Source organism: Orycteropus afer, unplaced genomic scaffold (assembly GCF_000298275.1).
Source record: "Orycteropus afer afer isolate SDZICR_OR568_19922 unplaced genomic scaffold, OryAfe1.0 scaffold00110, whole genome shotgun sequence".
Classification (NCBI taxonomy): Eukaryota; Metazoa; Chordata; class Mammalia; order Tubulidentata; family Orycteropodidae; genus Orycteropus; species Orycteropus afer.
The window spans coordinates 7101039-7116245 of NW_006921697.1; the positions used below are offsets into that span (position 1 = coordinate 7101039).

The window sequence follows — 15207 nt, forward strand, 5'->3', positions numbered from 1 at the left end:
ACAAAGTATATGTGAACTGCTGTATGAAAAGTGAATTTACTCTGTAAATCTTCACCCAAATCAAAATAAAATAAAAAATATATATATATATATATAAAAGAAACTGACAAGCAATAATGAACATTTTGATCTATGAGGGCAGAGGGCCAGACAGTTTCATCTTAGTCCCTCCACAATACCTAGTCCATGAAACACTATTATTAAAGATAATAATTATTGTTGCATATCATTAATTATGCATTATCAACCATCAGAAATTATCACGAATAATTAGTGGAATACTGGTTATTATCATTTTTGTAACATTAATTAGTGACAATTAACATTTATCAATGATACCAAAAAACCCTGGCGTTTGTGCTGTATTTTACTGTTTACAACATATATGAACATATGTTTTCTCTTTTAATTTTTATAAAAACTTTGTGGTACAGATAATATTATTCTCATTTTTGAGATTAAAGAAAAGCCATATAATAGATGCTAAATAATAATTAAGCATTAGGAGAATGCTGGCATTAGGAGAAAATGAAAGTTCCTCCTAAAACCATGCCATGTACCTTATAAAATATTTATGGGTTCCTAGGTGGTGCAGTTGTGAGGAGCCGGTGGTGCAGTGCCTAAGACATTTGACTACTAACCTGGAGGTTGGTGGTTCAAACCCACCAGCCACTCTCAGAAGGAAGATAGGGCACTCTACCTCCATAAAGATTTACCACCTTGGAAACCCAGGTCACAATGAATCAGAATTGACTCTATGTCAGTGGGTTTGATTTCTGGTTGGGTGGTACAAACAATTAATGCGTTCAGCTACTAACTAAAAAGTTGGAGGTTCAAGCCCTACTACAGGTGACTCAGAAGAAAGACCTGGTGATCCACTTCCAAAATGTCAGCTCTTGAAAACCCTATGGAGCACAGTCTTATTCTGATACACATGGGGTTGCCATGAATCAACTCACTGGCAATTGGTTGATTCTACTGTACATGCAAAAAGTTCTTACATTTGAAAATGTTTCTTGGACTTCATAAACAGCTTCTTCATTTGTAGAAGGAGGCATGTACACCTGCTCCTCACTTTTTATTTTATTATCCAACATTTTGCATTTAAAACAATAGTAAAAATTCTACTATTTGACTATTTGGCACATTAACAACGTATGTCTGACTATAACAAATGCCACATTGGCTGTAATAGTTAAGGCTATGTGTCAAATTGGCTGAGCCATTATTCTCAATGGTTTGTAGTGATGTGATTTGCAAGTTATATAATGATGTAGTCATCCTCCTTTTGTGATCTGATGTGGTCATCACCCATTTTTGCATAACAACTTGGTCTTTGGAACCTAACCATGTGGATAAATGAGTAATGGGTGTATAATATATATGTAAATTCTTCCATACCTTGAGTTAGTCCCTTTGTTATTACGTTATTACCATCTTGGGAAGTGCACTAATCAGGTCATTATAGTTCTATGGAATGCTCTAGAATTATAATTTGCCAAAGCATAGTAGAGAGCTTGACACTTGAATCGTTTACAAAATCATGTCTCTGGTGTTTTCCCTTATTCCCAAAGCACCCTCCCCCCATGTTCTGAACACATGGCCAGGTCTCTCACCTTTCTGAAGGGAGTAGTGGACCTCAGCATTGGCTCCCCAATCACCATCCATGGCTCGGACCTGTAGCAGATCTGTGCCGGGGGCTATACTGTCAGGGACACTTGCTTCGTAATGGAGCTGGGTGAAGTGGGGTGGATGGAGGTTTTCATCCTCCACGTGGATGGTCACCCACACAAAATTCCTCTTGATCGGCATCTCTTGGTCTCGTACCTATGGGCCCAAGGGAGCATAGGACGAGCCACAAATGTTTGGGAGAAGCAGGGTTAGCTCAAAGTCAATGAAGTAGAATGGCAATGAAAAATATACCTGGTTGTAACTCTCTGTAATCTTTAAATATTGCTCCAATTTATGCTATTTTTTTTTCTTTTTAAATAGATTTAGCAATCAGAAGTTATTAGGCTTAGCTACTAATTTCACTTTAGGAGAAAGGCAGAATTGAACGGAGAAGCATACTTAATTCAGTATTTCCCAAATTAGTCCCCAAGAATATTAGTTCTTCAAGATGTTAACATGTTAAGAAGAAAGAAAAAAAAAAAAAAGCTCTATGGTGTTATGGATTGAAATGTGTTCTCAAAAAATATGTATTGAAGTCTTGGCCCCTATGCTTGTGAAACAGGGTTTTCCTCTTGTGTTAATGAGGTCATATAAGAGCACGATGAGCCCTAAACCTAATCCCTTCTGAGTTATCAAAAAGAGCAGGAAATACACAGACACACACAGGGGGATGACAGATGCCAAGGAACACCAAGGAATGCCAAGAGACACAAAGGAACTCCTGGTACTACTGACAAAAAAAGGATTTCCTGCTACAGCCATGGCCTGAACTCAGTCTTCTAGCCTCCTTAACTGTGAGGAAATACATTTCTGTTCTTTAAAGCCATCCACTTGTGGTATTTTTTGTTACAGCAGCACTAGAAAACTAAGATATACAGCCAAGTAAATCTGGGGAGCACTGAATTTTCCTTGCTGGAAAATTACTCACTAATCTACTAACTTTAATGTATTGTATAAAATACATTAAATTTACTAATGTGCCCAGAGGAGAATAACTAACATGTAAGAACTCTGAACCGGAGTCAGGAAGGTAGGACTCTGATTCTGGTTCCATCATAAATAACTGCATGTTTTTGTGGGCAAGTTCCTTTTCTGTAGGCCTCTGACAACATAAGAGAAATGGATGGCATCAGGGCTGGGAGGAGAGTGAGGTAAACAGGGTGCCTGGGCACAAAATTTGAGGATGCACTCACTCTCAGTCATGTCCCTATATTTGTACAGCCCTAAGACTAAGTACCTCCTTAAACTTGGTGCCCTACACAGCTCTCTTGTCTTACTCTGGGTGGGATAGTCTCTGGACCCCTTCCAGCTCTGAAATTCTGTGAAGCCACAATTGTGGTCATGAAGTTGTGAGTCGGGGAGAGAATCATTGGGAGAAATGTGGGTTTTGTCCAGAGAAGGAAAAGGAGTTTCCTTGGCAGCCATTCCATCTCTATGCTCATTCCCAGGCATCCCTTATGGAAGGTTCTTCTGGTCAGCTCTGAAATGCCACAGCTCCATCTATCATTATGGGCATTGGTACACCTGGCCCACTAGATGAGAGGGAACCTTCAGCATTCCTCTAATTGTTTCCACCCCCATGTACCTGTAAGCGCAACCTCACCAATTTTTCACTTTACTCACCATAACTGTCAGCGTGTGCTGGGAAGGCCCTGAGTGCAGGTCCAGTTTCCCCACAGTTACCAAGATGCCACTGCTTGGGTCCAGCTGGAAGAGGCTGGCACTTCCTGGGTCTTGGCTGCCATGTATAGTATAGATCAGACCCTTGCCCTTATCTTGATCTGTGGCCTGAACTTGGAGCAGCTCAACCCCAGGCAATGTGTTCTGGGGAACTCTGACCTCATAATAAGACTCCAAAAACTGGGGACGATGGTGGTTAACGTTGGCTACCATGAAAATATAGACCTAGGGAGGACAGTAAGAGAGAAGGTAAATTGTAAGCTTCATGGAGACAGAGACCTTGTCTGTCTTGTTCTCTATCGTATTCTCAGGCACACAGCAAGCACTCAGTGAATATTTGTTGAATGAATAATAGAATTTTCTAAATCATAAGGCTTTTAGATGCTACACAGTCTAGTGGTTATAGATATATATAGGCATACCTCATTTTATGGGGCTTTGATTTATTACACTTCACAGATACTGTGCTCCCCCCCCCCCACAAACTGAAGGTTTGTGACAGCCCTGCATTGAACAAGTCTCTTGGTGCCATTTTCCAACACTGTGTAACATCTTGGTAATTCTCATAATATTTCAAACTTTTTCATAATTCTATTGCATACTTAATAGACTGAAGTGTAGTTAAACTTAACTTTTATATGCACTAAGAAACCCAAAAATTCATATGACTTGCTTTATTGTGGTGGTCTGGAACCAAACCTACAATATCTCCAAGGTATACCTGTATATATATGCATACACACACCCCACACACACACTTATGTGTATATGTATATATTATTGTTGTTATACATGTATGTTGTTGTTGTTATACATGTATGTTGTTGTTGTTATGTGCTGTCGAGTCGGCCCCGACTCATAGCGACCCCTCCTTGGGTTTCCGAGGCAGTATCACTACGGAAGTAGGATTGCCCAACCTTCCTTCCGAGGAGTGGCTGGTGGGTTTGAACCGCCAGCCATCTGGTTAGCAGGCAAGTGTCTTAGCCACTATGCTACCAGAGCTCCCTATACATGTATATATGTGTATATACGTATATTATGTGTGTGTGTGTGTGTGTATTTCACAAAGGCTCTTTTCTTCAAGTGAAATGTGTGAAATCCCAATATACAAAATAGATAAAGCTCTAACTGAAGATGGAGTAAAAATCCAGAGCCTCACTTACTCATCTGTCTTCACACCCAAAGTAGATCCAGTGGCAGCCTGTCTTTAATTAAAAACCACTCATGTAGACAAAATCCCTCATTTTACAGTGAGAATCCAGCATGAGGACAAGACTTCTCCCAAGTTTACAGAATACAGAGTGTTACAGATGAGTCAAACCCAGAACTTTGATTCCAATTTCAGTGTTCTTTGAGGGACATCACATCCAGAAAACCTCTCCTCTCCACTTGGAAGTCCTCAACTGAGGCTTCTAACCTGGGTGGCAATGATGTGGGACCCATCCGTCACCTCCACAGTCAAGTTGTAGCTCGCCCTCCTCCTCGTATCAAGAACCCTGGCGATGAAGATGCTGCCTGTGGTCTTCTCAATGTCAAAGTCCATGTCCTTATCTCCACCTGGAGTAGGAGTGGGGAAAGATCACACACAACCTTGATGATTTGGGCAGAAGTAGCACAACATGGGACTTGGCCAACAGATTTAGAGGTGTAGTAGTTTCCAAACTTGGCTGGGGGATTGAGAGCATTTGAGAAAGAGCCTGAATCAGAGATACTAAGACTGTTCAGATACAGTATATCAGAATAACAAGCTATAGTTTATCTCCCAGGGGTCTAAAAAGCTGCAATTTACCAGTCAAATTATTATCAAGATTCAAATGATGATCCATAACAAGGCAAAGGACTGAAGTGCCCCAGAGGAAGACCAAAGTTTGCCCCAGAACTCACTCTGTTCTTGGGATTGAAACATATAGGAGTAATGGAGCCCTACTTCATGGCTTACAAGTACTTTGCATTCTAAGGAGCCTATATGGAGGAAAAATGGAAATAACCTCTGTTCAACAACAACTAATTGATTTAATAAACTATAAAAATCCAGAAGGTAGAATACTACACAACTATTTAAATGTCTTGGGAACCCATTAGTGATATAGCAAATATTTTTTATGATATGTTACATTTAAAAAGATTATAAATGATTCTGTTTATATGAAATATCCAGAACAGGTAAATCCATAGATACAGGAAGCAGATTGGTGGTTTCTGGGGAGAGGGGAGAAAATTTGCTTTCTTGCTGGGTACAGAGTGTTATTTTGGGGTGACAAAAATGTCTTAGAAGTAGATAGAGGCAGAGCTTGCACAACATTGTGACTGTACTAAATGCCATAAGTTGTACAGTTTAAAATGGTTATGTGAACTTCATCTCAATAAAAAAAAATGTTTTTAAAGACTATAAAACAATATTTCAATATAATCCTTATGGTGTGTAAGGTATGTGTGCGTATGTAAAGAAAAATGGCTAGAAGAAAATACATTAAAATTGTAACAATGGATTATCTTCTGATTGCTGGGACTTTTGGTGATTTTTATTTTCTTCTGTGCACTTTTGTATTTTCTAAATATTCTGTAAGGTACATGTATTAATTCTGTAGGTGGGAAAATGTTAAACAAAACACCAGTGAATCAGAACTGGAAGTAAGTCCAGGAGGTCAAAGAGCTTAGGATAGGTGTTTAGTGTTTCTGAGACAGATGGGAAAAACTGTACCAGGATTCCATGGTACAGAATACTCTTAGATGACAAGCTCTTAACTTGGAATATCTGCTATGCAAATTTATGTTTGTATGTATGTGCATGATTTTCTGGGAAGAGAGCCTTTGGATTAATCAGATTCTCCAGCTGTGACCCTCAGCTATTTAAATAAAATCTTGATTCAGAGACAGCAAGGAACTTTAGGGAAAGTTCAGAGTTTGTACCCAAGTGCTTCCTAGAATAAGAATGGGGCACCTTCCCCTCGGTCTTAAGGATAGACTCTGGGATTAGAATATTAGCATGGCTTCAGGGTGTCTCAAGCTCAAGCTCATGGTCAATCAAGTCAGCTTTACACTGATTTTCACACTGAAGCAGAAGAGGAAACAGAAATCTTGTGCTTTCCCTTCTGGGTCTCCCTGGACATTCATCTTTGGTCTCCCTTGTACTTGGGTTAACTAAAGCACTGCTCACTCTGCCTGAGGCTACTAATGAGATCATGGCAGTCCCACCCGAGAACAGGTGTTGGTGCTGGATTGAGAATCTCCTCTTCTGCCTGGGGTGAAAGGAAAACTGGGCAGAAGTTCCTATTGCTCTTGCCCCAGAAAACCCAGGGAAGAGGTGGTCACCACTCAAGGCCAGAAGAGAAGCTTCCAGGGAGGGTGTCCTTAAGAAGGGTCAGAAGGATTGTATCATGAGGACTGGATCTGATCTATAAGGATGGGGGGGGGGGGCTGGCCCTCCCTGGGCCCTTGGTCCCTTCTCACCTGAGATGTTGAACCAGAAGAGTCCTGGGCGGCCCTCAACACTGATGACTCCCACCATGTGATTCACAGGGTCCGTCTCCATGACTGTAAAGCTGTAGTGAGTTTCATCAAAGGCCAGGGGTATAGAGGAAGGCTGGGGCTGGGGGATCCACTCAATGTGTAGCCGGACACTGGCCGAGAGTGGTGGCTGTCCACTGTCTGTGGCCTTGATCTGAAAAGAGGCCAAAACTGAAACTGAGGCTTTGTACGGAGAGTGGGAGCCAAGAAGTTAGAATACCAATGCAGCCCCAAAGCCAGGCCAAGAGACAGAGTGTCCTGGACTCCAGCCAAGCTGGCTTCTCTTCTGATTGTTCATTCATTTGACACACACTCGAGTGTTTATAAACAGGTACCTAGCAACAGTAGTTGCTGCAGACACAGTGGTAACAAAACATGTAACCTGTGCTCAAGAATCTCACAGTTAGTAGAAACATAGTAAGAGCACTATTAATTGAAGGTTGACTCTATGTTCATTCCAAAATTGGATTTTGTACATGTTGTGTCCTTTACCCTTCCTTTCATGGATTGAATTGTGTCCTCAAAAAAAAAATTTATGTGGAAAATTGATTAGGCCATTGTGGTAGTTCAATTTGTATGTCAACTTAGCTGGGCCTGGTTGAATGGCTGGGCAGCTGGATGTAATATTCCCCATGATGAGATTGGTAATCAACTCCATGGTGGAATCTACTATGAGCAGCTGAGTAGCTGCCTTAGGGAATATGGGCTGCTTCCTGTAGATAAGCAGAAGCCTTGGGGGAATGGTCTCTAGTTTATGTCATGCTTGGATCCTGCATGTAGCCATGTCATTGCTCAGCAGTCTGCCATGCTCTGCTGACTTTGGAACTTACAATGGACTTAATTAATGGACTGCCATGTGGTTTGGTAACATCAGGACTGTGCCGTTTTATTTGTTGACCTTGGGCTTATTAGACTCAGCAGCCAGTAGCTGCCTGAGTGAAGAGATACCTCCAGCTCCAGTGGGCCGGGAGCAAGGGGCACAGCTAAAGCCCAAGATCAAGGGACTTTCACCCATCCCCTGGAGCCTGGCACTTTGAACTTGGACTTAAAGCCTCCAAACTGTGAGAGAAAAAACTCCTGTTTGTTAAGGCCATCCTATTTGTGGTATATTTCTGCCGAGTGGCACTAGGTAACCAGAACACAGCCATGTTTTCCAATATTGTGTGGTTGCCCTTCATTTTGTGAGATAATACAATTATCCTACATTTTATGTATTGTAAATCCTAACATAATATGTTAATGAAGGAGTTCTGGTGGCACAGTGCCTAAGGCATTGGACTGCTAATCAGAAGTTTGGTGATTCAAATCCACCAGTCACTTCATGGAAGAAAGACAGGGCAATCTACTTCCATGAAGATTTACCACCTCAGAAACCCAGTGGGGGTTGCTATGAGTTGGAATCCACTTAATGGCAGTGAGTTTTTTGATATATGTTAATAAAGCAGGATTAGGCTGGGGGTGAATCTTAAGTCATAGACTTACATGAGGTGTGACTCAAGTCACATCCTTATTCAAGTCACTCCTTTGCTTGAGTCTCCTCTTTTATCTCCTTATTCAAGTCACTCCTTTGCTTGAGTCTCCTCTTTTATCTTATAAGAGATAAAAAGAGAGAGAAGTAGCAAAGGAGAGGGACCTAACTACACCAAGTAAGAAGAGCCAGGAATGAAGTGTGTCCTTTGGACCTGGGGTCCCTGCACTGAGAACCTCCTAGACTTAGGAGAAGATTGATAATAAGACCTCCAAGGAGCCAGGCCCATAGATGTTGAAAGAAGAAAAGGACCTCTAGAACCAGTGACCTGAATTCAGATTTCTAGCCTTCTAAACTATGAGAAAATAAATTTCTGTTTGTTAAAGCCATCCATTTGTGGTATTTCAATTATATTAGTAGTAATGCACTTCCCAATAACCATATAATAAACTAAAAATTATGGAGCCCTCACTATTACCCAACCCTATTTTAAGTCTTATATATACAATATCTAATTTAATCCTCATAGCAGTTCTCTGAGAGAGGTACTATGATCACTTCCCTTTCACAGAAGGAAACTGGAGCTCAGAGAGGTGAAGTCACCTACCTGGGATTATATGCCTGATATGCTGTGAGGTTATGCATCAGACTATTTGACATGAGAGCCCAAGCCTTGGCACTTGCTACATTGGCTTCCTACAAAGAAACTGTTCTCATACCCATTTTATAGATGATAAAACAAAGGCTGAAAGGTACCAAGTTGCAAAGTCAAAAAGTAGTAGTGCCAAGTTTGGAAACAAGGCTTATCTTGATTCCGAAACCCACATTACCTTCACTAAAATCCTTATCTCACAAAACAGAACAGATTTCCCAGGCAAGAACTTTATTGCCTTTAAAGCAACAGGCCCCAAATTCTGATCTTTGACTAAAGTCAAGACTCTTGGTTTCTCTGGAAGACAGCCAAGGAGAGGAGTACACCTCCATGTCTTTTGGCTGTCTCCCTCCTGTTGTTGTTGTTAGTGCCATGGAGTCAGTTTCAACTCTTGGTGACTCCATATACAACAGAATGAAACTTTGCCTGCTTCTGCACCATTTTCACAATCTTTGCTTTGTTTGAGCCCATTGTTGCAGCCACTATGTCAATCCATCTCATTGAGGGTCTTCCTCTTTTTCACTGACCCTCTACTTTACCAGACATGACGTTCTTCTCTAGAGACTAATCCCTCCTGATAACATGTCCAAAGTACATGAAAGGCAGTCTCACCATCTTTGCTTCTAAGGAGAATTCTAAACATATTATTCTGAGACATATTTGTTCATTCTTTTGTGCATGATATTCAATATTCTTCATCAACACCATCATTCAAAGGCATCAATTCTTCTCTGGTCTTCCTTGTTTATCTTCCAGCTTTAAGAATGCATGTGAAGGATTCAAAATGGAGTCTTGTCACTAATCACCATGCTATTTCCCTCTAGCATTAGTGTTTGAAAAACTAGGTATAGCAGCTTGAATTAGGGATTCTGGTGCTCTGAACAGCTCACTGAGTCAGAGTGTACCAAACTCAGGGGAGTAGAATTAGAAAGGAGAAAGGGACAGGAGGGAAAAAAAAAAAATAACAAGATCAGAAGATCTATCCTGCAGAGCACCGACAGTCAGCAGAAAAAGGTCATTGGAGACCTCCCAGGGGGAGCGACCAGCAGGCAAGAATGGCCATCCAAGACCTCCCTGGCTTAAGGAAGAAGACATACCACACCAGTATACCAGTGACCACAGCAGCATACTAGTGAGCACACCACCAGTTACCCCAAGGATCTACCTTCAGCACCTGATTTTATTGATAACTTGGGTCAGCTGGGTGAAAATGGGCATGGCCAGCACTGAAACCTGAGCAGAGAGTCCACTGGGGCCGCAAGAGGGCAGGCCTGGGGAGGTGCCTCGCAGCTGAACAACAATCAGGCTTGGGTCAGCTTGGTGGTACTGAGAAGCCCGCCCTTGACTTTGTCACTAATATTGGAACTACAGGTCACGCGGGCAATATCTTGGCCCCTGCACTGCTGAAACAGAGTGGATCTTTGGCACTGAGGGTGGGCAGACCCAGAGAGGAACTCCTGTGGTAGATCAAAGTTAGGGTGGTGACCCAGGTGGGTGGGCCCAGAGAGGAACTCCTGAGGTGGATCATGTAGCTGTGAAGTTGTCTTGGGTTGGCTTTTTGGTGCCTAGGGGCCTCAGGAGCGGGGTTTTTGCATGTGTCTGAGCCTAGTGGAAAGTGGTGACCCCTGAACAACTGGAGTCTTTGCTGAAATTGAGCCATGAGCCTGTGAATAACAGTACAACATCATCATTAGCAGCCCTCTCAAAGCCCTGGAAACTGCCCCTAGCAACGTGGCACTTTCCTTCTTTCTCTCTTTCACTCCCACCTCCTCCTGCAATACCCTTACTCATCCAATAGAAGAAACCACATTCAGCCACCATAATACCTCCCAGTTCAAATTCTAAACCCTCTTTATGGCAAACAGAAACCCATATCCACATACCACACAGTGATTTCACCATCACAAAGAAAACTGCAGAGCAACCCAGCATACCTAATTAATAGCTAAAAAAATAAAATAACCAGCTTCACCTTTAAAAAATATTAAATCATAAAACCAGGACAAAACAAATCAATATATAACCAATAGTTAAAGACAACCTCAAAATGTCTAGGAAACAATAGATAACCTCAAATCAAACAAACAAACAAACAAAAACAGGACAAGGCATTAGAAGCAAAACCACAAAAAAAGGTCTCATTATACATGGAGGAAGAGGAGGCAATAGAATTATCTGAGAAGGAATTTAGAAGATATGTTTATAGAGCTTTACAAGAGCCTAAGAAAACCCTAAACAGAAGCAAGGAGAACACAGATAGTTTCCTGGAAGAACTCAGGAAAATCATTCAAGAACAAAATACCAAGATTAATGCAATCAGAACTCATTCAAAAACAGCAGTTAGAAATCCAGAAGATGAATAGCAAAGTTACAGAATGACACAACACAGTAGATGCACAAAAGAATAGGTTAGAACAGGCTGAAGAAAGCATATCCCAACTAGACTCCCTCGACACCAGCCTATATGAAGAAAAATCAGAACAAAGATCTAAGAGAAATGAAGAGAACCTAAAAATTATATGGGATGACCTGAGAAAAAACAACATAAGACTCATTGGAATTCCAGAATAGGAAGAGGAAAAAAAAAAAAAAAAAACCAAGAATATTGTGGAAGACCTGTTAACAGAAAACTTCCCCTATATCATGAAAGAAGAAAAGATATTTGTCCAAGAAGCTCATAGAACCCCACACAAGATAGATTCCAAGAGAAAAACACTGAGGCATATTATAATCAAACTCTCCAAAACCAAAGACAAAGAAAAAAATTTGACAGCTGCCTGGGACAAAAGAAATATTACTTATAATAATCAAATAGTTAGGCTGAGCTCCTATTACTCAGCAGAAACCAAGCAGGCAAGAAAGCAATGGGACAGCATACATAAAACACTGAAGGAAAGGAACTTCCAACCAAGAATCCTATATCCAGCCAAATTATCCATCAAATATGAGGGTGAAATCAAGGCATTCTCAGACAAACAGAAATTAAGAGATTTTGTAAAAACCAGACTAACCCTACAAGAAATGCTTAAAGAAATTTTTCCAATAGAGAATCTACAACAAAGATCAACAAAATCAGGAATCATGGCATCAACACTAAAACAAAATCAAAAATAGAAACTCAAAATAAAACCATAAAATATTTTACACTAAAAACCAAAGAAGCCAATCTGTACACAACAACAGCAACTAATCTATTAGAGGGAATAAAACATCTAGGTACAAACTTCCAAATGAATAGAAAAACAGGACAATATCTTCACAGTACGCACTGTTCTAAAAATGTAGAGACAAGAATGTACCCCAAGGTATCCACAGAGAAAAGAAACAATCCCCCTAAGCAAATCCAGAAGGAAGGAAAACATATGGGTTTAATAAGCACAAACCAACAATAAAGAAGAAAAGGGAGAAAGCATTAGGCAACAAGCTGAACTCAGCACAGAAAAGTATATGGACCAAGGAAACACCAACAACATGACAAAAAAAAACACAATAGAATGACAGCAATCAATTCATACCTATCACTAATTACACTCAATGTGAATGGACTAAATGCACCTATCAAGAGAAAGAGAGTGGCAGACTGGATAAGAAAAGAGGACCCATCAATATGCTGCCTACAAGAGACCCACCTTAGACATAAAGATAAAAACAAATTAAGAGTTAAGGGATGGAAAAAAATATACCATGCCAATGGAAACCAAAAAAGAGCAGGCGTGGCAATATTAATTTCTGATAAAATAGACATTAAAGTGAAAAACATCATAAGAGACAAAGAAGGGCATTATATGATGCTGAAAGGGTCAAATGACAAAGAAGATATTACAATAATAAATATTTATGCACCCAATAAAATTGCTCCAAAATACGTGAAGCAAATATTAACTGAATTAAAAGGGACAATGGACAACTCTACAATAGTAGTAGGAGACTTTAACACACCACTTTCAAAGAGGGACAGGTCAATTAGAAAAAAACTCAACAAAGATACAGAAGAACTCAACAATACAATCAACCAACTCAACCTCACAGACATATAGAGGATTTCACCCAACAAAAGCACAATTTACTTTCCTCTCCAGTGCACATGGATCCTTCTCCAGAATAGACCATATGTTAGAACATAAAACAAGCTTCAATAAATTAAAAAGCATTGAAATACTACAAAGCATCTTCTTGGACCACACTGCTATAAAACTAGAAATAATAGGAAGAGCAAGGAAAAAACATCAAACATATGGAAGCTGAACAACTCACTGCTCAAAAACTACTGGGTAATAGAACAAATGAAAACTGAAATTAAAAAATTCATAGAAACAAATGAGAATGAGATACATCATACCAAAACCTATGGGACACAGCAAAAGTAGCACTCAGAGGACAGTTTATAGTAATAGATGCATACATCAAAAAAGAGGAAAGAAACAAAATCTACACTCTAACTCAACAACTCAAACAACTAGAAATAGAACAACAAAAGAATCCTACAGCATCTAGAAGCAAAGAAATAACAAAGATCGAGAAGAAATAAATGAAACAGAAAACAAAAAAAAAAAAATAGAGAAAATCAACAAAACAAAAAGCTGGTTCTTTGAAAAGATTAATAAAATTGATAAACCATTGGCAGATCTAACAAAAGAAAAGATCCAAATCACAAGAATTGTAAACGAAAAGTGTGTCGTCATAGCAGAACCAAGTGAAAATAAAAAAGATACTGACAGAATATTATGAAAACTGTATTCCAACAGATTTGAGAACCTAGAACAGATGGACAAGTTTCTAGAATCACAAAACTTACCTAAACTATCCCACTCAGAGACAGAATACTTGTGAACAGACCTATAACAAAAGAAGAAATTGAACAGGCCATTAAAAAACTTCCCACAAAGAAAAGTCCTGTCCCTTATGGCTTCACTGGAGAATTTTATCAAATATTCAGAGAAGAGTTGACACCTATGCTACTCAAGCTATTCCAGAACATAGAAAAAGAGGAAATACTCCCAAACTCATTTTATGAAGCAAGCATAACACTAATACCAAAACCAGGGAAAGACACCACCAGAAAGGAAAATTACAGACCAGTATCCCTCATTAATATAGATGCAAAAATCTTTAACAAAATCTTAGCCAACAGAATCCAACAACATATCAAAAAATTAATATACCTGGAGCAAGTAGGATTCATACCAGATTTACAAGGGAGGTTGAACATAAGAAAAACAATCAATGTAATCCACCACATAAACAAAACAAAAGAAAAGAACCATATGATTATTTCAATTGATGCAGAAAAGGCATTTGATAAATTCCAACATCCATTCCTGTTTGTCAAAAAAGAGGAAAGAAATAGCAAAATAGGGATAAAAGGGAAATTCCTCAACATAATAAAGGATATATATGCAAAGCCAATGGCCAACATCATTATTAATGGAGAAAGAGTTAAGGCATTCCCCTTGCGAATGGGAACCAGACAAGGATTCCCTCTATCAACACTTCTATTTAACATTGTATTGGAAGTCCTGGCCAGGCCAATAAGGCAAGAAAGAGAAATAAAAGGCATACAAATTGGCAAAGAGGAATTAAAACTATCTCTATTTGCAGATGATATGATCCTGTACATAGAAAACTCAAGGGACTCAATAAAAAAACTACTGGAACTAATAGGTTCAGCAAAGTGGCAGGATACAAGGTCAACATACAAAAACCAGTTGGATTCCTCTACATCAACAAAGAGTCCTCTGATAAAGAAATAAAGGAAACAATACCATTTACAATAGCTACTAAAAAGATAAAATATCTAGGAATAAACCTCACCAGAAGCACAAAAGACCAAAAAAAAAAAAAAAATACTATAAAACACTGCTACAAGAGACAACAAGGGCACTACATAAACGGAAGAACCTCCCTCATTCATGCATAGGTAGACTGAATATTGTGAAAATGTCAATACTACCTAAAGCAATTAACACATTTAATGCAATCCCGATCCAGATTCCAACAGTTTTTTTTTTTTGTTGTTGTTAGGTGCCATCGAGTCGTTTCCGACTCATAGCGACCCCACGCACAGCAGAACAAAACACTGCCCAATCCCACACCAGCTCCATGATCCCTGCTATGCCTGAGCCCATCATCACAGCCACCATGTCAATCCATCTCGTTGAAGGCCTCCCCCTCTTTCATCGACCCTCCACCCTACCAAGCATGACATCCTTCTCCAGGGAATGGTCCCTTC

The 15207-nt window shown here is 39.8% G+C and overlaps 1 protein-coding gene across 1 annotated transcript in view; it reads right to left on the bottom strand.

The window, feature by feature from the left end:
- Positions 1-15207, bottom strand: part of FAT2 (FAT atypical cadherin 2) — a 92746-nt gene that overhangs the window by 56523 nt on the left and 21016 nt on the right. Inside the window, exons 5-8 of the mRNA XM_007943639.1 lie at positions 6802-7012; positions 4769-4908; positions 3295-3576; positions 1617-1827 (exon numbers count right to left, since the gene is read on the bottom strand). Of these exons, the coding sequence (XP_007941830.1) occupies positions 1617-1827; positions 3295-3576; positions 4769-4908; positions 6802-7012 (844 nt within the window). The remainder of the gene's footprint in view (positions 1-1616; positions 1828-3294; positions 3577-4768; positions 4909-6801; positions 7013-15207) is intronic.